We start from the raw sequence: 25707 nt of genomic DNA, 5'->3' as shown, positions 1-25707 counted from the left end.
AGCTTGGACAAGGCCACTCTAGAACTGCCTTGACCTTCCCCTGGCCCATTTGTACCCCCGATAGACTGATGCCGTACCCCAGGAACTGTTTACTTAATTGGTGGAACTTACACTTCTCCAGCTTCAGGTTGCGGTTGTGTTCCCATAATCATTCCAGTACTTGGATGACATGACCCCGATGTTCCGTTAGACTTTGGGACTATATGAGGATGTCATCAATGTATACGATGACGAACCAATGGAGAAACGGTCTGAACACTTCATTCATAAACGTCTGGAACACTGCTGGAAGCCGCTGAAGAAGAGGATGGGGTGATGAAGCCCTGTTTTAAGGCTTCTTGAATATAGGTCTCCATAGCTGCGCTCTTTGGGATGGACAGGGTAGATTTGACCCTTTGGCAGCTTGGCACCTGGCATCCCAAGAATAATGAGGGGGTAGGCGAGTGGCAGCCTGCTTGCAGAATACATCCAGGAAGGACCGTTACTCAGGGGGGAATCTCCACTTCCTTGTGGGTCTCTGGACTTTCGATTTGTGTCGATACTAGGGAAATTAGGGCCGGTTGTTGTTGGGGTAGGTTGTGCAGACAGTGGTTCTGGCACTGTTGGCTCCAGTCGATGATGTCACATGGGCTCCAGGAGAACCTAGGGGAGTGTCGGGAGAGCCAGGGACGCCCAAGAATTATGCTGGCGGTGGAGTGTTCTAGGACCAGGAATCGCATCTACTCTTGATGGAACAATCCCACTTGTAGGGTGACCACCGGAGCAAAGTATTTCACCCAACAATGTCCTAAAGGCTTCCCCTGGATCGTCTGGATGGCGAACTCCCAAGCCCCTCTCCCCTGGGACAGCTGAAGGTGCTCAAGACGTTTGGGAGATTAAGTTTCCAGAGGAGCCCGAATGTACAAGGGCCAACACCAGAAGTGATAACGTGGGGGCGATGATTTTGACCGGTAATTTTGATAAGTGGGTGATTTCAGAGGTGAGGTTTACGGTATTTACCAACGGACATGGGGGTCGGGCAGAGCACTGATAAAGTGACTGGGATCACCACAATATAGGCATGCCCCTGCCGCAAGGTATCACTCTCTCCTCGATAGCCGTTGGGTACCGATCTGCATTGGTTCTGGTTCTGGGATGGAAGGGACAGTGGGGTGGGGTGATGGTTTAGCCTCACAGGATTGACAGGTGGCCAGCCACTGGCTCGCTGGATGGACGCCTTTAGACCCAGCGCGTCGTCATCTATTGCCATAGCCATCTTGATGTTTTGGTAGAGCCCCTGACGATACGTGCCGAGTAGAGCGGTCTTAATCCAGCTGCTGGTAGTGGCCAGTGTGCGGAAACGAAGGCTATACTCCGTTAGCAAGGAAGACCCTTGGCGAAAACTAAAGAGTTGGTTGGCCGTAGTGAGTGGCTATGCTAAACACCTCAGCGAAGTAGCTGGTAAGTAGAGGTGGTAATGACACAATTGGCGTTCCATATAGCTCTAGCACATGACAGAGCATTTAGCATTTAGCAGGCTGCATTTCAGTGTAGAGATTGACTTGCAGAAAGAAGCTGCTGAACTTCTGGCTCTTCTGGCTGTTCTTACTCCGGAACAACCCAAGTTGTTGATGAGAAACCATCCCAAGCTGCACAGAGTGGCCTCAAATCGAAGAGAACACCATCCAGAGGCAGGCCTGGACGAAGTAAGAAAAGATCCACGGAGGGGAGAGGGGCAGGAACAGTGGTCACTTAAACTTCAGGAGCATGTTTATCTCGACCGGTTTGAGTTCAGGTTATTTTTCTCTGTTCTCTTGTTTTCGACTGGTCACTTCTAATGTCTTTTTTTTTCTGCACTACTCTATGTATTTCATTTAGTGCACAGAATTATTTGAAATGAATAAAATGGCTTGACTTTAATTTCATATTGCATATATTTTCATAATGCTGCTGTCTAGAAATAACACACATTTATTTAACCCTCATTTAATTATCTGGAGCTTCTCGTTTAGCAGCTATTTAAAAGACTGCAGGTTATTTCTTTTCTCATTTACCCCATGAGGAAAAAAGATTTAGACTTCACAGGAACTGATAGGCACAGAGAGGCAATATATGAGGTATTGACTTAAATCAGCATGGTTGCTAGGCCACAGTCACTCAATATTACCTGAAGGACATGAGCTGTACTGCTCTGACTACACTGTGGAAAACCCAATGACAAGTAATCACATTTAAACACTGCTAAAGAAGGCAGCTCAATAATGTCAACAAGATCCACTTTTTCTGCTAGTGAGCTAGAACTAGTGTATAATGAAGGAATTTTAGTATCAGATTCACATTTCCTTTTCCCATAGTGGGTCATTACATTATAAACTTATAATCATGTCTATAAGATGTGGACATTTCCACATCTATAATGGAAAGTCTAAATCTATATTATTACATACATTAATAATTTAATGTTTGTTTGTTTGTTTGTTGAAATCACAGTTTCATTTTCTCATGGATTATTATGCCAGCTGGCTGTCTAATGGCTGGTATGACAAAAGCAGTGATGACTTTGATGTTTGTTTTCTCATTCAGCTTGCTGTTGAGGTCATGGGCCGGATACATGACCGAATCTCAAGAAACCACTGACAGTAAGTTTTACTAACGTTTCTTTAAAATTGCAGATTGTTGCTATTGATAAGGATGCAGGAAACAACAGCCGCATGCCATGTATGTTTTCTTTCTTTTTTTGTAATTTATGTTTTTATTGCACAATTCACAACATTTGTTTATGGCATTTGTTAGAATCCCTTATAATCTCTATATCTAAACATAATACATAGGTTCTATAACAAAAAAATATATTTGGTTTAATGAGTTTTATACTCAATCCATTTAGACCAAAAGTTATCAAATATGTCTTTTTGATTATTCACACAAAATTCTCCATAGTAAATATACTTTTTACAATGTCAATCCAATCCTGTATTTTTGGCGGATTGGGTTTATACCAGCATCTCGTTATGGCTACTGCTTACTTGAAACAAGAATTATTCTGTACATATATTTGTTCTTCTTTTCCCAGAAATCTTAACACACCTTACCCATATAAAGTCCTACAAAGCTGTAGTCAACTGAAATGTTTTTCTGTTTCGGAGTAAGGAAAAAACGAACAAAATTTTTCCAGCAAAGTTCTCTCCAGAATGAGGAGCGGGAAGTTGGCAGTTGTAGTTTACAAATATTTTCCCAATCATCAGTTTAGATGGTAATACCACTTTCTTTCTCCTCTATCTTTCCTTAATGTATCTTTTTGTAAATCCAGTAATGCTCTATATAATTTAGTTACAGTATTCGACATTGGTTCAGCTTTGTATGGTGAGGAGAATATTGTAACTAATGCACTTATTTGGGTCTCCATCAGTCCCTATTTTAATTTTTTTATAGAATTGTTGTTGGATCTGAAGATATCTGAGGAAATCCTTAGAATCTTGATTGAATCTTCCTACAGTACAGCAGGCAGTGATTCCTTTCTTAGCCCATATTCTAAAGCACAAATCTGAAGTATTTGGTTTAAAATCAGTGTCATATGCACCCCATTTCAATACAGAGTCCTTTTTTTTTATTACCCTAATTATTATTTTATATTATATTATATTATATTATATTATATTATATTATTATATTATATTATATTATATTATATTATATTATATTATATTATATTATTTATTTTTATTATTACATTTTTGTCTGCAATGATCACTTGAATAGGTATTTAAAGGACAAAACTTAAATTTTTTAAATATTTAATTTCAATCCTGAAAAAGATCCAAAAGTTTGTAATGTTTTCCAAAGCTCAAAAACCAACTTCCTTTGTCATCAGCAAATAGTGCTATTTTGTGATCATCATCTTTAATGTAATACCTTTTATTTTGGAGTTTTGCCTGATCTACTGCCCCAGGTTCAATGAACAATGCAGAGAGGAGAGGTGTTAAGGGGCATCCCTGTCTAGAGCAAAGGTCTTTGATAGAATACCATTTATTTTAATTCTCGTGGTGGGACGCAAATATATGTTTTGAAATTTTTTTAATGAATTTCTTATGTAAATTGAAATTTCTGAAAGTACTCCTAAGAAAAACAAATTGACTGAGTCAAAAGCCTTCTTGGCATCAAGGCTTAGGATGACAGCGTGTAAATTATAATCTTTATTATGATTGACAATATGGAGAGTCCGTGTAATGTTGTGTTGCGTTGCGTTTGCCTACCCCGAATGAAACCAGATTGATCAGAGTTAATTAGATCCAGCATTATCAATTCAAGCCTTTTATCTAGGATTGAGACAAATACCTTATAATTCATATTCAGGACAGAGATTAGTCTATAACTGTGCAGTATTGTTTACTTTTCCCCTCTTTTGAAATCACAGAAATAACGGCTTCTTGCCATAAGAGTGGCAAGTCTCCTTCATGTAAAACATAGTTAAATACTGGCAATCTTCTTCTTTCGGCTGATCCTATTAGGGGTCGCCACAGCGGATCATCTGGCTCCATACTATTCTGTCCTCTACATCTGCCTCTTTCAAACCAACTACCTGCATGTCTTCCTTCACCACATCCATAAACCTTCTTTTTGGTCTTTGGTTTTTCCTCCTTCCTGTTGGCTCCATCCTCTGCATTCTCATTTCAATATACCCCATGTCCCTCTTCCATGTCCAAACCATCTCAATCGTGCCTCTCTCGCTTTGTCCCCAAAATGTCGTACATGCGCTGTCCCTCTAATAAACTCCTTTCTAATCCTGTCCATACTCATCATCTCCCAATGAAAATCTCAAACATCTTCAGCTCTGCTACCTCCAGCTCCACCTCCTGTCTATTAGTCAACGCCACTGTCTCTAATCCATACAACACCGCAGGTCTCACCACAGTCCTCTAAACTTTCCCTTTCACTCTTGCAGATACCCTTCTATCACAAATCACTCCTGACACTCTTCTCCACCCACTCCACCCTGCCTGCACTCTTTTCTTTACTTCTCTAACACACATTACTTTGCACTGTTGACCCCAGGTACTTAAACTCCTCCACCTTCTCCACCTCTTATCTCTGCAACCGCAACCACAGCGTGTACTTCCACCACTCCAGGCTCTTCTCAACCTGCTCCCTACACTTACCACAAATCACAATATCATCCGCAAACATCATAGTCCATGGAGACTCCTGTCTGACCTCGTCTGTCAACCTGTCCATCACAACTGCAAACAGGAAAGGGCTCAGAGCCGATACTTGATGCAATCCCATCTCCAACTTAAACCAGTCTGTTGTTCCTACTGCACACTTCACTGCTGTCACACTGTCCTCATACATGTCCTGCACCACCCTCACATATACTTCCACATCCACACTACATCCACAAACACACAATGCAACTTCTTCTGCCCTAATCTATACTTCTCTATCAACATTCTCAAAGCAAATAATGTCTCTGTGGTGCTTTTCCTCGGCATGAAACCATACTGTTGCTCACAGATGGTCATTTCTACTCTCAGCCTGGCTTCCACTACTCTTTCCAATAACTTCACTCTCCTACACTTCTCCTTTCCTGCTGTCTCTGTAGATGTCTTTTCCTTCTTTAAATATGTATAGTCTCTTTGTCCTGGATGGAAGTCTCTCCGTATATAAATCACTTAAACCTATTTCTTTTAACACTGTATCTGTCTGTTCAGGAATTATCTGTTTGAAGAAATATGTAGGCAAGGGATCGAGAATGCAGGTTGATGATTTTGATGAGGAAATAAATTAAATCAAGTTGAAATAGGAGTAAAACTTTGTAATTGATTGTCTGGATTTCTTGCCTGATGTTTTCAACTTTATTATTAAAAAAGTTCTAATTAATATCGTAATTTTTGTAAGATTATTGATAAAACTTGCTGCTGTAACTGACGTGAATGTACACTTAACACAGTAACATGGTGAGGTACTAATACAATGACTGAGGCAGATTTTAAAAGCGATGAGGTAATGGTCTGAAATAGCTTCAGACTGTGGAATTATATATATTTTTTTATCCAAATGTTAATAACAAATCAAGAGTGTGTCCACCACTATGAGTGGGTCCTATAACATTCTGAATCTAGTCTCTAGAATGGACACAACTGCTGCTCTTAAGGACTCTTCCTGATAATCAAAATAAATATTAAAGTCACCAACAATTAATGCTTTGTCTAAAGAAGTAGCTAAATTTGTGATGAAATCTGCAAATTCTATGAGAAAATCAGAGTAGGACTTTGGGGGTCTATAAATAATAATTTACGGAATTGTCTGACTAGACCTACTTTTGGACACTAAATATTTTATGTTGGTGTGAAGAACCTCAAAGATTTACATTTGTGTTTAGTTTTTGTGTGATGCTTGGACCTCTTCTGCCATTTAGACGGGGCTGGTGTATGTTACTATACCCAGGAGGACTCGCTTCATTTATTGCTACATATTCATTCGGTTTAATCCACGTTTCTGTCAAACCCATTATATTAAACTCCTGGTCGGTAATAATTTAGTTTATAGTCAGCGCTTTTGACAATCCTATCTTTAGATCAGAGGTGCTGGCTGTGCATTCAGTCCTATTTAATTAAATGTTAATCAGGTTACTTAATCAGATTACTTTCTGAGAATTCCAACATTTTGGTTTCACTCAGTCTCAATTTGGTGGATCCTGAGTGATGACTCTGTGCAGCTAGCAGATGGTCGGTTTAGCCTGTCTGTCTGCTCCCTGGCCTTGGCTCTGGACAGTCACTTGTTAACTAGTGCTGTTCCGCGACTATGACCTATACTACAAGAAATGAGAGCAGCACCTTCCCGAGTGGGATGGATACTGTCCCGCCCTAACAGGCCAGCCTTGCCCTCAAAATTGCTCCAATTATCTATGAAACTGACATTGTTTTTGGAGCACCACCCAGATCAGTTATCAAACCTTAGACAGCTGTTTAATAGGGTGCACTATGGTGGTCCTTGATGTAAACAGAATGTGTCCAGCTCCTACTGTGACATGCCAATCTATGAGAAGTGTTTACACCTCATGGTCTCATGTCCACAGAAACCGTAAAGAGTCCTGATAGTGTTAAACATACCATACTGCTCATACCCACAAACAAAATAAAGTCAAGAGGCCATCAAACTTGACTTATGTTTAAGGCAACTAATCAATCTAATCGATTGTTAAAATAATAGGTGAACATAATAATAATAATAATAATAATAAAAAAAAATCAGCTAATTTTGAATAGTTTCAGATGTACTTTTGTTCAACTGTTTGATACGGCATTGTCAGTAAAGAGTGAACAGAAGAGCAAAAAACATCAAGGGTTGTCATGTTTGGGCACTTACATTACAAAAACAACAAAAAATATCTGGAAAGGACCCAAATGGTTTCTTTACATGAAAAGGCACATTTATAATGATTTTTTTCACATTTTGCTTGGAAAACATGATCACCATGGTGCACATCCATTTCAAACATTTCTATTGTCCAAATATTATCCTCTTCTTTGTCCACTTTTTCCTCTCACAATATTTGCACTGTAACTAACAATAGAAATGGTTATGGACATGATAAATGCAATAGTTTAGTTTTACACTTTGCATTTGTTTGCAAAACTTTAATAGTTTTAATTGCTAGTTTTAATTGCTTTTACATAAAAGGAGCTTCACACTTTATATAGAAAAAAATCATTGAACATTGGTTCATATCTGTGAAATAACAAACTTTCAAAACCACAATTGATCTCTCAAAAAGGTCTCAGTGAAATAAAACTAAATCGAGTTCAGGGCTTACACTGAAGTTATAAAGATGAAAATTAATGTCTGATATATGTGCTGGAGCTCTGCCTCACCTGCTCCATGTGAATGGCTATGACTGATTAGGATAATTAAAATGGATTTAACAGTGACTTCACAAATTTGGTGTAAAGTGCTTCATTATTTAAAAGTGATCACCAGCTAAAACTCACACTAATTAATATTAATGTTCTCACATTACTGTACGCTAATGAAACTCAACAGAATTTTTTTCTATGCACTGTTTATCTGATGGCATTTGCAGCAGAGGGGATAAGACTCATGTCTTATGTTCAAAGGAAAGTCTCCTAGAGACAAACTGTGACCACAAATCCCCAGTGACTTGTGAAGTGCTTCAACTAAGGTTTCCACAGCTGTGAGCCAAGATGTTCTGAGCATTGCTGGAGTCTGAATATTGACTGAAAGCACTGGGGAGTTGACCTGTAATCTGGACTCCACAAGTAAAGATATTGTGGAGAGTGTTTTTGAGAACATGGAGATTGTATCAATATCAAGTCAGACCTTAAGTTTTCAGAGTATGAATCATTAAGAAATATTACTTTACTATATGGATAATGAATATGTTCTGAACAATTATTTATCTGTCAAAAACAAAACTCAATTCAATTCAATTCATTTTTATTTGTATAGTGCGTTAGAGAGAGAGAGAGAGAGAAGAGGGTGACAGGAAGAGAAGGATATGGATTATTAAGTGTCCTTATTGTTGTATGAAAGTAATGCACTGTGCAGTTTGGACTCCGGCAAGACTCGCTATGGCAGCATAACTAAAAGGGAGAACCAGAAGGTAACACAAACATGAGGGATCTCTGGGATAAGAGACGACCCACCACACCACCGTCAACAAACCTGAGTGAACGTGTGAATGTGAGGGGACGACAGCATACAAATATCCCAGTTCACCAAACACTATATCCATGATCCCTCCAGATCTGAGCCTTTACCTAAGAAAAAAAATCTACTGATCAAAGGCTTGACTAAATAAATACGTTTTCAACCTCGACTTGAACACTGAGACTGTGTCTGAGTCCTGAACACTGGTTGGAAGGCTGTTCCATAACTGTGGGGCTTTATAAGAGAATGATCTGCTCCCTCCTGTAGCATTCATTATTTGAGGAACCAACAGATAGCCAGCACCTTTTGATCTAAGTAGGTGTGGAGGATCATACTGGTATAGAAGTTCACTCAGATACTGCGGTTTGAGACCGTTAAGTGCTTTATACGTCAGTAGTAGTATTTTATAATCAATGCGAGATTTAATTGGGAGCCAGTGTAGACTGATTAAAACAGGGCTGATGTGGTCATATTTCCTAGATCTAGTGAGGACCCTTGCTGCTGCATTCTGGACTAACTGAAGCTTATTGATGCACTTACTCGCACACCCAGACAGTAAAGCATTACAGTAGTCTAATCTAGAAGTAACAAAAGCATGAACTAGTTTTTCTGCATTCTGTAATGACATCATATTTCTAATTTTAGCAATATTTCTAAGGTGAAAGAAGGCGATCCTGGTGATATTATTCACGTGAGACTCAAAGGAAAGACTAGGGTCAATAATCACACCAAGGTCTTTGACAGCCGTACATGCTAAAACAGAAACACCATCCAGAGATGCTACGTAATCGGAAAGTTTACTTCTAGCTGCAAGTGGTCCTAGTAAAAGTAATTCTGTCTTATCTGAGTTGAGCAGAAGAAAGTTATCAAGCATCTACTGTCTAATTTCCTTTACACACTTCTCAACATTGTTAAGCTGATCTCTCTCATCTGGCTTTGCTGAAATATACAGCTGTGTCATCAGCATAGCAATGGAAGCGAATCCCATGTTTATGAATAATTTCACCAAGAGGCAGCATATATAAAGAGAAAAGCAGAGGGCCTAAGACAAATCCTTGAGGAACACCAAACTTTACCTCATAGAGTGTGGAGAACTCACCATTTACATCAACAAACTGATAGCTATCAGTCAAATAGGACCTGAGCCAAGAGAGAGCTGTTCCCTTTATTCCAACAACGTTCTCAAGTCTAGCAAGTAGTATAGTGTGATCAATGGTGTCAAAAGCTGCACTAAGGTCGAGCAAAACAAGTAAGGAGACAAAACCCTGATCAGAGGCCAATAACAGGTCATTTACCACCTTAACTAGCGCTGTCTCTGTGCTATGATGAGGCGAAATCCTGACTGATACATTTCAAAAATGTTATTCATAAGTAGGTGTGAGCATAACTGCTGTGCTACAACCTTTTCTAAAATTTTGGATATAAAGGGGAGATTTGATATTGGTCTGTAGTTGGACAACTGGCATGGGTCAAGGTCAGGTTTCTTAATAAGGGGGTGGATAACTGCCAGTTTTAAGGATTTTGGTACATAACCAGTGCTAATGGAAGAGTTTATTATTTTTAAAACAGGTTCAATTACCTCTGGAGTTATCTGTTTAAAGAAACTTGTAGGCAAGGGATCGAGAATGCAGGTTGATGATTTTGATGAGGAAATTAATGAAATTAAGTCATTCTCATGAATAGGAGTGAAGCTTTGTAGTTGATTGTCTGCTATAATTACGCTGCTGTCTATAGGGTTACTTGTGAATAATTTGGATTTATAGTAACCATCTGGATTTCTTGCCTGATGTTTTCAATTTTATTATTAAAAAAGGTTATGAAATCATTACTACCTAATGATGGTGTGCATGTTAGCGCAGTGCTTTTATTTCCTGTTAATTTTGCTACCGTGCTAAATAAAAATCTAGGATTATGCTTGTTATTTTCTATGAGGGTGGAGAAATATGCTGATCTAGCAGCACTAAGAGATTTTCTATCATTTAAGAGGCTCTCCTTCCATGCTATTTGAAATACTGTTAATTTTGTTTGACGCCATTTACATTCTAATTTTCGAGTGGTCTGTTTTAAGGTGCGTGTATGATCATTATACCACTGTGCTAATTTTTTCTCCCTGATCATTTTGGTCTTAAGGGGAGCTACATCATCTAGAGTGTAACGTAACGTTGAATCTAGGTGTTCAGTGGCCCAGTCGAGCTCTGCAGGGTCAGACGGAGATCTATCTGATTTCGTAATTTCTGGAAGATGATTGATAAAACATGCTGCTGTAGCTGACGTGAAAGTACGCTTAACGCGGTAACGTGGTGCGGTAAAAATGCAATGACTGAGGCAGATTTTAAAAGAGATGAGATAATGGTCTGAGATAGCTTCAGATTGTGGAAGTTTTTTACTTTTAATCCAAATGTTAACAACAAAACACATTATTAGTGATCAAGGCAGTCAACATTACCTGCTTCACCAACACATCACACAATGGCCAATCTTTATTAGAGTTTACATTTAGATTTACTTCTGCTCCAATTAATTCTCCCCTTTCATTATACATATATAGTTGCTTCCTGTTTAGCAAAAGATCATGATGATCATATCTGATATGACCGTATTAGAGTATTTGTAGTAATGAAAGGGGTTTGAATGCCATCCTGTTATAGTTGAAAGCAAATTAAATAAATTAGGTCAATTCGTTTTTGTTTTCTCTGTGTGATAGATGTACTTGTAGTATACAGAAATCCAGGGCACTGAGACAGAGTTAATTGATTAATGAGATCCTTTGTGAATTTGGAACAAGCAAATCCTTCTTAATTAGGGCTCATTAAATGGGGCTGTGGGTAATGGGTTGAAATCAACTGCTCCCGAAAGCACACGGCTTTGTTTGTTTGCAGAGTGCAACCTGACTAATTTGGTTCAGATACAATTTTTAAGGGTCCTTCAGTTTCATTAAAATGCAATTTGAAAAAAGGAGGCAATGTTGTCTTACAAACTACATGTTACGCATTAATATTTCATATCACATAAAGCACTAACAGTAATAATATCTATGTATGTCTATTCTGCTTATTCGTCTTGGCATAAAGTTCAAAGTACCCTAAAGTGCCATTCTGCTCATAAAATTACTAACAAAGAAAGAAGAGAACATTATGTTAGACGAGAGTCAGTCGGCCATGACACTGCACAGTTGAATAATGTTATTCAAAGTCAAATGCTGATGCATTAAGATAGACCAGAAATATACAGTATAGTAGTCCAATAAAGCAAAAGAGATAGTAGCACAGTTTCAAATTGAATATCTTGAAGAAATCTGAAGTTAAATATTCGTAATGTTTATTCCAATGCTACCAAGAGTCAAACAGCCATTTTTTTTACTCTGCATGTGTGTATTACAAGTAAAATTCTTGCAGTTTTAGCTCCCTCTGCTGTTTCATAGTGACATGTTTATCCACATAGTTTTTGATAAAGCTTTTTTTATTTTACATTTACAGTCCGAGTATTTTCAGATTATTTTGCCAAATACATAATATAATAAACTCATCAGTACTGTGTTGAAATATTATAATAATATAATATTATTAGTATTAGTATTATTATTTGTAGTAGTAGTATATGACCAAAAAAGGGTTACAAGGCTTCTTATTCTTTTATTTATTTAATGCTAAATTAGTTATTAGTTGTTCTTACCCTCCTAAAGACTTCTCAGATCTGTTTCTGGCTCTTGTAGAGAATCTTTAAGGCTTCTTTCAGATGGATAAAGAAATGTACCAACAGGGGGTGCTTTCCATCTGGGTTTAAAAGCAACTGAAAGTATCAAATTATAACACAATCACCTGGAGAACAGATATCACAAAACTCATGACTGTGCAAGAAAGATGCTTTCACAATGAATTTTCTCAGTAACTGTCTCTTTTCTTTATCAATTGCTAAATATTTATATAAATCAATTTCTGCTTAAATTAAAAAAAAGGTGTCAGGAAACCACCGGCCACGCCTTCCCTCAGCACCGAGCACGCTCGCAGCGCCTCGCCCACTTACTAACCACCTTCACCTGTTTCTCATCATCTCTCCCCCTACTTAAAGCCCCCGTTCACTGTCCGTTCTACAGTTCACGCTGGAGATCATTACTGGATTACCCGTAAAAAGGACTATAACCGGTTTCACAGGGACTATGCCCGGTTCCCGGCACTGTGCCCGGTTCCCGGCACTGTGCCCGGTTCCGGCACTGTGCCCGGTTCCCGGCACTGTGCCCGGTTCCCGGCACTGTGCCCGGTTCCCGGCACTGTGCCCGGTTCCCGGCACTGTGCCCGGTTCCCGGCACTGTTACTTCCCTGCTTGTGTTTGTTATCTGAAAGATTATTAAACTTCGTTTATTGTACTTCGGTTTCCGTCCCTTGATCACCGCGTGACACCTGGTTTATTTTGCATTTATTTTTGTCTTAGTTCTTGCACCTAAAATGCTTATATAATTGTAGAAATGAGTTGGTATTAATGTCTGCATACACTCTGCATACTTGTCTACATAAGTGTAGACACTTAATCTTAATTTTTTGAAGTTTGTAATCATCTTTAAACTTTCTTTGTAGAATATTTGAGTTTACAAATAAAAACGGTTGCATAACTACATGACTTTTTTCCCCCGCTTTTTTTATTAAAGTAAAAAATTAATTCTAAGTTATCTACTTAAGACATTAGCAATACTGTTTGTCTTCAGAAGAGAGAACACATACAGATAAACCTATTTAAATTACTATAATGTTAATCATGTTTACCAGACTAATCAAAATATCACTGCTTAAATTAAATAATGAGCATTTAAGTGAATAGTTGGAATCGCATGACCATTTGAATGAAATGCACAACTCTAAATTTGTTTGCAGTCTGATATGGATGAAATATTCTGCCATTTATTTTCTCATCATATGACTGTGCACATCGATTAATTATCTGTAAGACAATCTTAGGCCTGGAAAGAAATATCATTGAGACTAGGAAGGTGTGAAATGTTTTCTCCTAATGATCCATCACCACACTCATTACCAGCTTACCAAGCAGGGTCATTTTACTATCAAGGTTATTCCACTTGACTACATCTGTTCTCTTCTGCCATCACTGGTCTCTTCCTTTCCTTGGATTACTGACTAAACGGTTATGAGAGAGAGAATTCTAAGAACTCGAATATAGATTGTGTTAAATTGAAAATGCTCATCCCAAAGGTGTTTAGTGGGCCTAAATTGGAGCTCTGTGCAGACCACTTCAGTTCTTCTACTCTAACATTCTTATAGTGTATCTCTGAATCTAACCCACCATTATGGTAGACTACATACAGTAGAATTTTCTATTCTATTCTACAGATAAATTAATTGCCTTGTTCTTTGTTTTGTGACAATTGCACCCTGTTGTCTCAGAATAATAGAACATAATAGAATAAAATAGAATCTAAGTTACTGTATGTGAAAAAATGTAATGCATTACACAATTAAAGGCCAAAGTCTACTGTATTTTACAAGGATTCATGTTCAAATTTAGATTTTCTTCTTAATGTTGGCTTTAAAAAGTGTGAATGTTTTAATATTATGCTGAATGCATAGTAATAATAATAATAATAATAATAACAATAATAATAATATGATCTAACAATTCCCTGCAATATAACTACATACTTTATTTTTACTAAAAAATCTTTTATGCATGGCTTTTACAATTGACAGCCTCCATTCATACCATCACAATGGTGCTACATCAGTAAGTAATCACAGCGTGTCTGCTCAGAAAAAAAGCGGCTAAAAATGTAGTCTACTCTGAACGACTCTTGAGTGGCACATGTAGCTTGGCACATATTGTTCATTAGTATAAGGCATTTTTGGCTTCACACTCCCACAGCCCACATGCATCTGTAAATTGCATCCTATTAACAAAGGTCTTATGTTGGTAGAAACATCACAGATTACGTTGTGTGGGAAATATGAGTCAAACCCTGAAATGGAATAATTAGAGTTAAATGCCAAGCCAAGTCTTAGTACATTTATCCAGAATTAGCAACCTTTATATACAAACTAAATTGTTGTGTAAGGCCAGTAAAAATGGTATTCATCTGCTACACATGTCTCTTGGCCCTCACCCTGTTTCATTCTCTATTCCCTAATCACAGTTGAGAATCTGGAGAGAACTCTGTCTCTGGTTCCTGCTCTCTGTCTCTGAATACTGATCCCCAGCTGTCCTGACCTCAACACTGCATGATTTAGCAGGATAAACACTGACAGGGGAAATGGTATCTCTCTGTCTCTATTAATATGGAAGGTCATATCATTTACCAGAAAAATAGTGCAGCGTATTTGCTGTCCTAAGGGACTAACTAAATGTTAGGAAATGTGTGATACATATTAAAGACAGACACTATACATACAGCTAATGCTAGGATTCATTTTTAATCCCAGTTGATGCAGCCGATCCTATCAATATTATCTGATATTATGGCGGGTGGAAAATTCAATGTCTACTAAGGTAACATACAGTATGGAAGATCAGACATTCAATCACAGAGACAATTGGGAACATCTGACAGGTATAAAGCACTACAAGCCTACAGAGGAGGCTGGAAAAAGAGATGAACTCCTGACACCTCAAAATAACCAGCACAACCATGCGGTTCATATCCACTGTGGTTAAAAAACCTAGTGTGCCATTCAGGCTCAAATAACTCAAGACTTTACTGCTGTGACTCTGAAACAAAGTAAAGTACACAATATAAAAATGCAGCGTGAATTTTAATAGGTATTGGACAACAATGGTCTCAAGATTGTATCTCACACATATAAAATAATCAAACAGAGCTGATGAACTGCTGTTGTACTCATAAAGACCTTTCTGGGCTAATTCCATAATTCATATTCATAATATGATTAAACTAAGCAGTTTTCAACATACACAATACTGTTTGACTTTATACTATATAGTAGTTGAAGGGAACAATCTATAATCCCACAATCATTGGTCTCCCAGGACCATGGATTTGATTCTTCTTGAATCTGGTTCTTCTTAAGGTTTCTGCCTCATGTGGTCTTTTGAGCACCTTACAAATAAGTTCTGAAGATCTGAGGTGAACAACAGGTGACAATATGCAGGTGGCTGAGTAATGCCATACCAGCATCAAATGTATTTTAAATGTATGAATATATTAATTAACGAGCATATATACATGAATGAAACCTCTATTGCGACAATAATAAGCTTCATTTAACAAGAAGCAGAAATGTACTATAGTAGTTTTACAATAATGAAAGACAAAACCTCTGACAAGCAGCGTTGGGACAATGTCTATTGTTTAAAGTGCTATACAAATAAAGCTGAATTGATTTAAATCAAAAGTCCCACATTTAAATTTATTTAAAATAAGGCTCATTCACAGCTGTTTTGTAAAAAAATTTTTGATGCAACTTTTACAAAACAGTCTACATTTCTTTTTCCAAGAAGTTTATTTTCAGACTCCAATTGTTCAGTACACAGTACACTGTAGTCCAGCCAGGATTTACTTGTGTGTGTGTATGTTGGAACACTCTTGAAACCCTACCTCTTGGTTCGGAAAGCCCTCCTCTTCCCTTAACCTTGCTGTGGAATGAGATACTATAAATAGCTTCAGTGCAGGGCGTTTCAGGAGACATGAGGGGACACAACAAAAAAGAAATGATGGGGAAAAGGGACAGTGTCTGGATATGTAAGAACGGTTTGGTACTATGTGTTAGATTGAGTGCCAAATCATTTGGGGCATGGGTGGGGAAACTGGAAAACCTTATTTGTGGGCCGATGATTTAAGAGAGCAGGAATAATAATCACATCAGCAAGCATAGAAGGAGTAAGATAGAGAAAGCTGGGCGAAATTCAATTAGCTCAACCATCCACAGGACGTACACCCCCACCAGGCACATGAGACAGCTGAGCATGAAGTACAAAAAGAAAACAGTAAATATCATCTGACTTCAATTTCCTGCCTCATGCCTGCACATGGGATAAGCTAGGCTGAAACTACTCTCTCCATAAATGACTTTCTTTATCTTAGACTATGGTTATTTAAGTAAGCAAAAAACAGCAGGCCACAAAAAAACGGTTTGCAGAAGACCACAATAAAAAGTTTAGTCTGATTATAACAGAGAACTATTTATTATATATCTGTGTGCTTTAGGCACTTCATGGCTCATCACTCTTCCACAGGCTCAGCTTTGTGGCATGTTTGGGCTCTGGGTTTCCTGTGATGAGCTTCTCCAATCTGAGGGATGGATCTCCCCAGCATTGTCAAAGTTAAGCATCACCTCTTGATTTTTTCTCTGACTAATGATCTCTTAACCCAGTCACTGGGTTTCTCCTAAAAGAGGAGTCACTGTTCAATATTTTCCTCTGTTCCTTTCATAAGCAGGTGTATTACTGCAGTCAGGTGGTACTTAAATTACACATAGTTCAAACCAATTTAAATATGTGTATTGTCATTGCAAATGGTCACACAGAACTAAATTAGGAGTGACATATGCAATCAAAATTTGTTCTAATTTCTTTAGGAAATATTTGATGTTTGCTTTCTCTTTAATATAAGCCAAAGGCTGTAACACTACAAAATGTGGAAAATCTGAGGGGGTAAACATTTATGCAAGTCATAAGCATGCAAACAATATATTCAATCCTTTATTTTTCATCTTGAATGCACGCTTCAATTGATTGTTAACCAGCTGCATGGCTTAGTGACAGACTGCAGAGAATATATCTATCTCCTCCACTTCATACTGGGTGGCTGGTAATAAATTAGCCCACAGTTGACAAGTAAGTGGCATGCCGACCGCACGCCCTTATTTGCCCATCTGTTGCTTTGATGATGAAAGGATTTCCCAGACTTGTATCATCCAAAATGAAATCTTTCATCAGTGCATCTTTTCTTCTTTTTTTTTTTTCTTCCAAGAAATATTTTTTTTTACCATTTGTTGGTTCCACAGAGATACACTAAGATTGTGCTTATAAAATTAAGAGCTGGACTAATTATTCTTGCATCAACAAACACGGCACTGAATAGTTTTTCCAGACCATGTCAAACAAGAATTGGTTTTCACAGCCAGAAATACATTTTCTCAAATAGTATTGGAGTTGTGTGGGGGAAAAAAAAGAAGTGAACATGATTAGGAAGGTGAGAATAGAAGACAACATATGAGGGAAGTAATGAGAGAGGTAAAGGTGCAGTTCCAGAAAACCTATCAGCAGTTGGCCTGGAGAGAATCCCTCGCACAGTTCTCAAAAAGGACAGGGTGAGACAGAGGGTCAGGTGGGGGATAGAATTGCAGAGATAAACACTTTTGGTGATGTACAAGAGGCGACAGTGAAAGTTAATTATATGTGGATAAGAGTTGTAAGGGTTAAATGTAAAAAAAGGAGCCATATGAAATGCAAGAGGCCCTTTTGACATTTCATCTCCAATAAACACTTTTACTCCCTTCTTTAGAGAAATACAACACTATGAACACACATCTTATTACATAACCTATAAATGACCTCCAAAGATTTAGAGTTAACAGGCTACTGAGTAGATCCTAAAGCAAAAATAAACAGGTAAAAGCTTAGAGATAATAATGGAGAACATTCTTTGTATAACATAAGAAAACAATAGAAAACTAAATAAAGGATTCTCTCTCATTTGAAAACAATGAATTGGAATTCCATATTCCATTTCCAGCATCTTTATGAGTATACATTTGTTTTAAAGAGTTTAAAGAGTTTCCAACTGTAGCTGCAGGATAGATGCAACATATTCTAGAGGCCACTGTCCTTGATATTTATAAATATATTGTTGAAAAAAAAGTAGAAGAACTTTCAGGTCTTATTTTTCAGCCCATCACTCTCAGCTGCAGTAGTTATTTGTTATTGAAATGTTCAGGACTCGTATTACATAAAATGCTTACAGTAAGAGCACTGTAGTCCATTTACATGCCTCACCCATTAACTTATTGAATTGGTACTACTTAGCTCCTAAAAAGCACCACTCAGGTGGGAAAATGGTGGGAAAATGACTTCAAAGTAAATGCAAATGGTTACATAATCAGTGCATAAATTCACCATGTCAAATAATCTGTCTGAAGATGTATTTTCTAAACATGTGTAAACAGTATATTAACAAACAACTACTAGCATGGATGCCCAAACCAAGCTACAATGGAAGGCCTTTTAAGGGCACAGGATTGAAGAGGGTGTGTGCATATGTGAATGTGTGTAAGTGAGCGTGTGCGCAAATAGGCTTTATCTGTGGTAATACTGAACTGTATATTTATAGCCCATCTAGATAAAGGGTGCCTGTTCATACTCTACCACCTCAATTAGCCACCCCATAGGTGGAGTAATTCAATCAGGATTGCCTAGAGCACTGTAGCACAGACACTCTCACGCTCAGTCCTGCCAGACTCAGCATACAGGAAGGCTGCGCAGTCTCGAAGGTAAGGACTCACACAGGTAGTCTGCTAACCCTAAAATTACCACAATGGACTGTACATTTTCTTTTTTCACAGCTTCTAGCTTATATACAGATTACTCAAATACCAGGAAGAATTTTTTCTTTTCTTTCTTGTTTCCTAACCCAGTACTAATTCCAGTACCCACAGAGGCTCTCTGTTACAGTCCACATTCTGAAAAAAAGGAACTCTGTAACACTCTCTAACTTTCTAGAACTCCAAAATTCGTTAAATTATCATCAAACACACTAGCATTGTATGAATCAGAACACTGTTGTTCTTACCTCTGTAGCAAAAACCCACTGAAGGAAAACACAGTAGATATTTTCACGCACACACACACACACACAGCAAAGGATCCCAATGGCATGCACCATTGTCATGTAAAATCTGAAAGAGAGCGATCTGAATGGATGAAACAATTTAAAATAAGTAAAGCCATTAAAAGCCTAGACAATTTACTGAATGTTATTGCTTATCCTTTTTAGGTCAGACTATGTTTTTGTTTTCTCTCCTCTACATTCTTTCATGAGAATGAATTGGATTTGGAACATATTAAACATATGCTTTCATTCGACAGAGAAGGTCATAAAAACTTGTATACCAATGACAGAATGGGTGTTCTTGAGTACGATGTAATAACATCTGCAATAAAAAGAAAGATTTTATTGGGTATTTGGTAATGGAAATAAGTCACACTGAATTATTTTAGATGTGGCCTAGGCAGGGTGGGATGTACTCTATGAAGGTTATATTTATAACTCCTGACAGATTTTCCAGCTTGTCCAGATTGTAGGGAACCCTTAAATGCCTTTTCAAGATTCAACAACTATAGATTTCCCTGTCCTAATGGGTTCAGAGAGTATTATACTTATAACTGGTAATGCATGAAACAATGTACTATATAGGAACAAAGCCCCTATAGGTGGCTGCATTCTCCTCTCACTTTTCTAAATATATGGTCAGATATAAGGAATGGATAATTAGGCTGTGAACACTATGTCTGACTCTCATGGGAGAGTCTTCCACCTGTCTTATTAAATGTCTCAGAAAGCTTTCAGCATCCACTGCAAGGCTCTGCCTTTGTGTGACCATAGACACAAAGTTACTAAACATAGCCAGAGATAGTGAAAGGCTGGGAGATTAAGGGAACACATGGTGCCAAAGATGAACTGACAGAAAGGTCTTGGGGTCAGTGTGCTAGTGCCAATCACTAGGTGACCAAATGTTATATATTAATAGAAATATTTATATCATTTACCATCTAACTCTTGATTTAATCATAAGCAAATGTAATTATCAGAATGCCATTTGACTTTCAGAGAGTTTAATACAAGAATACACAGAGAGAAGCAAAAGAGACATATGGGGAATCATGAAAAAGATTTAGAAAAAAGAGGACAGCAGTCAGGACCAGTAGATTGGCTTTTAATAGACTAAAGAGACATTAGGTAACAAGATATCCTTTGAATGGATGAACCATGATGAACGGACTGAGATAGAAATTTATCTGGATGATTATTTTTATTACCTTATTTTATCTTTTAAAAAGTAAAAACATTTCTGTTTACAGATAATGTCATCTGTAAGATGGTGTCTAGTAGCTTGATAGATGAAAGCATTAATAGATATATATTAATGATAGATGACAAGTAATAGAAATTAGTAAAGCGTTTGGGCACATGTGGTAAAATAGTTCAACTTCAAATACCATTGTGCCAAATCAAGTTCAAAACTAATATCGCATTACAGCTAAGTCTCAAAGACATAACTTTCCTTCAACAGCTGTATAACATTACAAAAGAGTGTACATTAGCATTTGTATTATGATATAAGATTTTTTTTTTTTCTTCATTTTAACTCCCGATAGATAGATAGATAGATAGATAGATAGATAGATAGATAGATAGATAGATAGATAGATAGATAGATAGATAGATAGATAGGCATTAGAAGGAAATATGACAAATTGACATGCATGCTACTCTAATTAAACAAAGGTAACAAACCAATAGAAAATCAATGATATGACTTGGAGGAAGACTGAAAGCTTGGAGTGCAGAGGCAAAAAAAAAAATACAAAATCCAACAGAGTGGAGTGAGAAATTGAGGGGGGCAAAGTGAGAGGAGGAGCAGTGAGAAAAACTGTAGATGAGAAAAGAAAACTGAAAGAGGGAGTTAAAGCAAGAGGGCATACTTCTCCCACTTTTCTCAATTTGCTGCCTTATATGGTCAAACTGTGGAAAGGGATTTGGTAAAGAAATGCAGCTTGGGCAGCACACAGCTTCAGTCAGCTTCATGCAGTGAGAGGAGAAGGGTAGATGTGTATGAGCGTCAGGGACTGGTCTCACACACACACACACACACACACACACACACACACACACACACACACACACACACACACAGCAGAATAGTGAAGACAGCTGGCAGTGTGTAAGATGCGTTATGGCGTCACAGGGCTCATGGCAGGGATAAGCAGAGAAGCTTAACACAGCCAGGAAAGAGAGCGCTGCAGATGTGAGTACCCACTATTCCAGCATACCAACATTCTCCATCACTTACTTTATCAGTGCCAAGCATGCCAGGAGCGATGACATTAGCTTTGGAAAGGTTTTTCAGCTTTAGATCTATTTTAAGTGCTCTTAGACCACTGAAATGCATGCTTTCATTGTAGCAATTTCGCAAGTTTTCCTTTTTTTCCCCTCATGATTAATTAAAAAGTAAAAATGACATATGCATACAATATTTTGTTCCTTTACAGCTGTTACTGGGATTAAGTAGTAGTCGAATTAAACATCCATGCAATGTGATTATTTGATCTCATGAGTGTAATAGCATGATACTGAAGTGGACAAAGAGGTTGGATTGGGCTGACTTCATACTTTCTGTATCTCACTTTCTATCTGACTAAGGAGGAACAATGACGGAGCGCTATGACTGTCACTACTGTAAGGAGTCCCTGTTTGGGAAAAAATATGTACTGCGGGAGGAGAACCCTTACTGTGTAAAGTGCTACGAGAGCCTGTACTCCAACACCTGTGAGGAGTGCAAGAAGCCTATTGGGTGTAACAGCAGGGTAACTGAACACCTAAATACACTTGTATTGTACTTTACATACAGCTGGACATTTCTGTAGCATGTTATCTTAAGGGTTCTTAGCCTCTTTACTTGAGTGTCTCCAATAAGGAAATACTGCATTGCAACCCTGTTTACATAGAAACTATTTTTGCTACTGACCTCCAAAGAAGTAATAAACAGCCATGATGAAGTTATCTGGAAAAAAAAAAGTAAAAATACACAAAACATTATTAATGACAAACACAAAGCAACTCTTTATGAATCAAGAAAAGAATGTACAGTATGTGTCTCATGAGACAGCATATAATCAATCACACACATAAGTAGATCAGTAAATGATGTTAAGTCTTTAAATAAATGACAAACACACAGCATTAAATTAACCTATTAAATTCTGCTACAGTGTCTTGCAAAGAAAACACTCCAACAGTACAAAATTTAACCTTACAAACTTTACTGCAACTGAATTTTCCCAGGACCTGTCGTATAAGGACCGCCACTGGCATGAGGACTGTTTCCACTGCTTCCAGTGTAATCGCTCGCTGGTGGACAAACCGTTTTCTACCAAGGATGAGCAGCTCCTGTGTACTGAGTGCTACTCCAACGAGTACTCCTCCAAGTGCCATGATTGCAAGAAGACGATCATGCCTGGTGAGAGATTTCAATCTGTAAATCACACAGTTTACTGTCTGTGTACTGGTTTCGGTATGATTTAATGAATACTTTTCGTTTTCAGAAAATACAGACACTTTAAAAGAACCCACCCACAATACATTCTCTATTGAAGTCTGATAAATGACTGTTTTTCAGCCTGGGCAAACAGCCTAGCTCTTAGGAATTTAAAAAACGGTCCTCCGTAGCAATAAATATATCATTTTAAAACAACACATTACATTCTCCTGTCAACACTAGAAATATTTTTTGCTTACAAATTAAATTAGGATGGATAATAGGTACAGGAGATCACGTGGCCACAGAGGGTAACTGAGTAAAAGTAAGTAATGTGAACTACTAGTACACTGATAGGTGGGAAAATATTCATTGCAGCACTTGGCTTGGCTTGTGGAATCCTGTGTAAACAGAAAGTTCAGTGAGAATGCCCTTTAGGACACAAAGGCTAGTGTCCCCCCCCAACTCTTAATGAACTGTTCTTCTTGATAGTGTAGACACAACAAATAGGCTTCAGGATAATACAAATAACACAACGTTGATATTAATCACTAAAACACTGAATTAATATATTTTTATTAATTAAAAGTTAATGCAGTTTTGTCCTTCATGTGTATAACCAGTTGCACTGAGTTACTTCAGTTGTCAGGGCTTCTTTCAAACGTATATGTTGTTTAAAATGTAAGTTTAATGAACTGACTACGAAACACATCGGAATGCATTCAGCTAGGATTGCATTTGAGAATGTCAAAATTTTCAAAAGTACATATCCATTTCTGTACTTATATATTTTGGCAGGCTCCAGGAAGATGGAGCATAAGGGCAACAGCTGGCATGAGACCTGCTTCACCTGTAAGCGCTGCCAGCAACCCATTGGTACAAAGAGCTTCATCCCCAAGGACAACAACAACTATTGTGTGCCCTGCTATGAGAAGCAGTTTGCGATGCAGTGTGTGCACTGCAAGAAGGTAATCTCTTTTAAGGCTACATCAAATGCCTGCCACATTAAAAGAAAAACAGTGGATTCTTCATGGTATGGGGAAATTTGCTGGTTGATAGTTTGAATCCAGTAGTGTCCTTAAAGAGAAAAGTGAGTCAGTATCAACTTATTCAGACTGATGATCTTTATGCTACGACAGAACATTTCTATCCTGATAGGAGAGTGCTGTTCCAGGATTATAATGTAATTTACAAGAGTATGAAATGATGTAAATCACATGATATGCCCTTCACAATCACCAGATCTTAACAGTATTAAACACATTCGAATGATAGTGCTGGTAAGTATTCTCCACCACCATCCTCAATATTACTGAGGGGATATCTTTGGAAGAACAATGTTCCAGAGACCTGTAGGAGCTGTTCTGGTAGCACCCCCAACATTTTATTAGCATGGTGGTTTCATAGTGGGTTTCCATTTAAATTTGTCACTCATCCCAGATGATAATACACCTCTGAAAGCTGTGAATTCTGGGAATACCTCCAAACAGCAATGATGACAGAGTGTGCAGCACACCAAAGTCTAAAATAAGCAGTTTGATATACAATCTTTGCACTAAGCTCAGGTCAGGAATGCATACTGAAATGTTTTCTCTCTAGCCCATAACCACTGGAGGCGTGACCTACCATGATCAGCCGTGGCACAAGGACTGCTTCCTGTGCACCGGCTGCAAGCAGCAGCTCTCGGGTCAGCGCTTCACGTCTCGTGATGACTTTGCCTACTGTCTCAACTGCTTCTGTAACTTGTATGCCAAGAAGTGTGCCTCATGCACTTCTCCCATCAGTGGTAGGCATGCATGTGTTTTCTGCAACCACTATAGAAATTGTTTCAATATTAAATTTAATTACATTTTATATATGTTAGAATAAACACTGACCAATGTTATAAAGCAATATGGTGTGAAAATATCATGCCTGGGTTTTAGGACTTGGAGGGAGCAAGTACATCTCTTTCGAGGAGCGCCAATGGCACAACGACTGTTTCAACTGCAAGAAGTGTTCTGTGTCCCTTGTGGGCCGAGGCTTCCTGACTGAGAGAGATGACATCCTGTGCCCCGAATGTGGCAAAGACATTTAAGAATTCACCCAAAGCAAAGAAAAAAGCATGGCTGCATGGAAGAATTGTGATAGGTCTATATAAAGCTTAGTCATAGCTATAGATTTTAGCACCACTGATTATAAAGGTGCACTATTTTAGAACAGGCAAGTGAACTTTAACCTCAATAACGGCTTTAGCACTCAAGTTAAGAATACAATAGGTGTCATGAGCTATATTTTGCCTAGATGTTGATTGCAATTATGGCATGAGCAAGATGAGTTACAAAATAATAATAATAAAAAAGCCACAAAAATATTAACCCACTAACCAGTTTATAAAGACATCTTTTAGCGAGTCTTTACGAATACAACACTTTCTATATCAGAACTAATACTATTTTAACTAATACTGTGCAATAAATCAAATTATGTGCAGTAAAATTCCACCTGGAATTATATCTGTGAGGATTTCTCAATAATGTGTGTGCGTATCAAAATGATCTATGTATCTAAAGATACGTAATAAAATCCTTAAATTCTAAGAAATGGTTCTGGTGTTCCATTCTGAAAAAATAAATCAATCAATTCCAAATCACATTTCATCAATATTTCACTTAGGAACTTATACAATTGATTAAAATACCTTTCTATTGTTTAAATGATCATTAAAACATTTGACCCTACTTAAAAGAAGTCAACTGTTTTAATAATTAAAAGAGCAAGAGCCCCATCTAGAGGTCGATGTGGGAAGCACTGGACTGGCAAAAAAAAAAAAATAGAAAAATCCATGCACTGTTTTATTTTGTTTTTT

General features: G+C 37.8%; 1 protein-coding gene and 1 long non-coding RNA gene across 3 annotated transcripts; both read left to right on the top strand.

Annotated features, from left to right (window-relative positions):
- The first annotated feature begins 1551 nt into the window (after nt 1-1551).
- On the top strand, nt 1552-16939 carry LOC124383237. The gene is made up of 3 exons (XR_006925244.1): nt 1552-1685; nt 2563-2618; nt 16840-16939. It is a non-coding gene; the product is annotated as an uncharacterized LOC124383237 (long non-coding RNA).
- A 2016-nt stretch (nt 16940-18955) lies between these two features.
- On the top strand, nt 18956-25680 carry fhl2a (four and a half LIM domains 2a). 2 transcript variants are annotated; one of them, XM_046845562.1, is made up of 6 exons: nt 18956-19094; nt 22025-22188; nt 22667-22841; nt 23658-23827; nt 24459-24645; nt 24785-25680. In XM_046845562.1, exons 2-6 carry the CDS (start codon nt 22033-22035, stop codon nt 24934-24936), a joined length of 840 nt encoding a protein of 279 aa, XP_046701518.1. In that variant the 5' UTR covers nt 18956-19094; nt 22025-22032; the 3' UTR covers nt 24937-25680. The 2 variants fall into 2 exon arrangements, with proteins under 2 accessions (XP_046701518.1, XP_046701519.1); XM_046845563.1 differs by lacking the exon at nt 18956-19094 and adding an exon at nt 21401-21629.
- The last annotated feature ends 27 nt before the right edge of the window (nt 25681-25707 follow it).

Source organism: Silurus meridionalis, chromosome 3 (genome assembly GCF_014805685.1).
Source record: "Silurus meridionalis isolate SWU-2019-XX chromosome 3, ASM1480568v1, whole genome shotgun sequence".
In the NCBI taxonomy this organism is placed as follows: domain Eukaryota; kingdom Metazoa; phylum Chordata; class Actinopteri; order Siluriformes; family Siluridae; genus Silurus; species Silurus meridionalis.
This window is presented reverse-complemented; position numbering and strand designations above follow the sequence as displayed.

Excerpts from the sequence above, each read along its gene's own strand:
- fhl2a (XM_046845562.1), top strand. The coding sequence starts at position 22,033 with ATGACGGAGCGCTATGACTGTCACTACTGTAAGGAGTCCCTGTTTGGG. Across the intron at positions 23,828-24,458 it reads AGTGTGTGCACTGCAAGAAG|CCCATAACCACTGGAGGCGT; the intron begins GTAATCTCTTTT and ends TTTTCTCTCTAG. Across the intron at positions 24,646-24,784 it reads ATGCACTTCTCCCATCAGTG|GACTTGGAGGGAGCAAGTAC; the intron begins GTAGGCATGCAT and ends CCTGGGTTTTAG.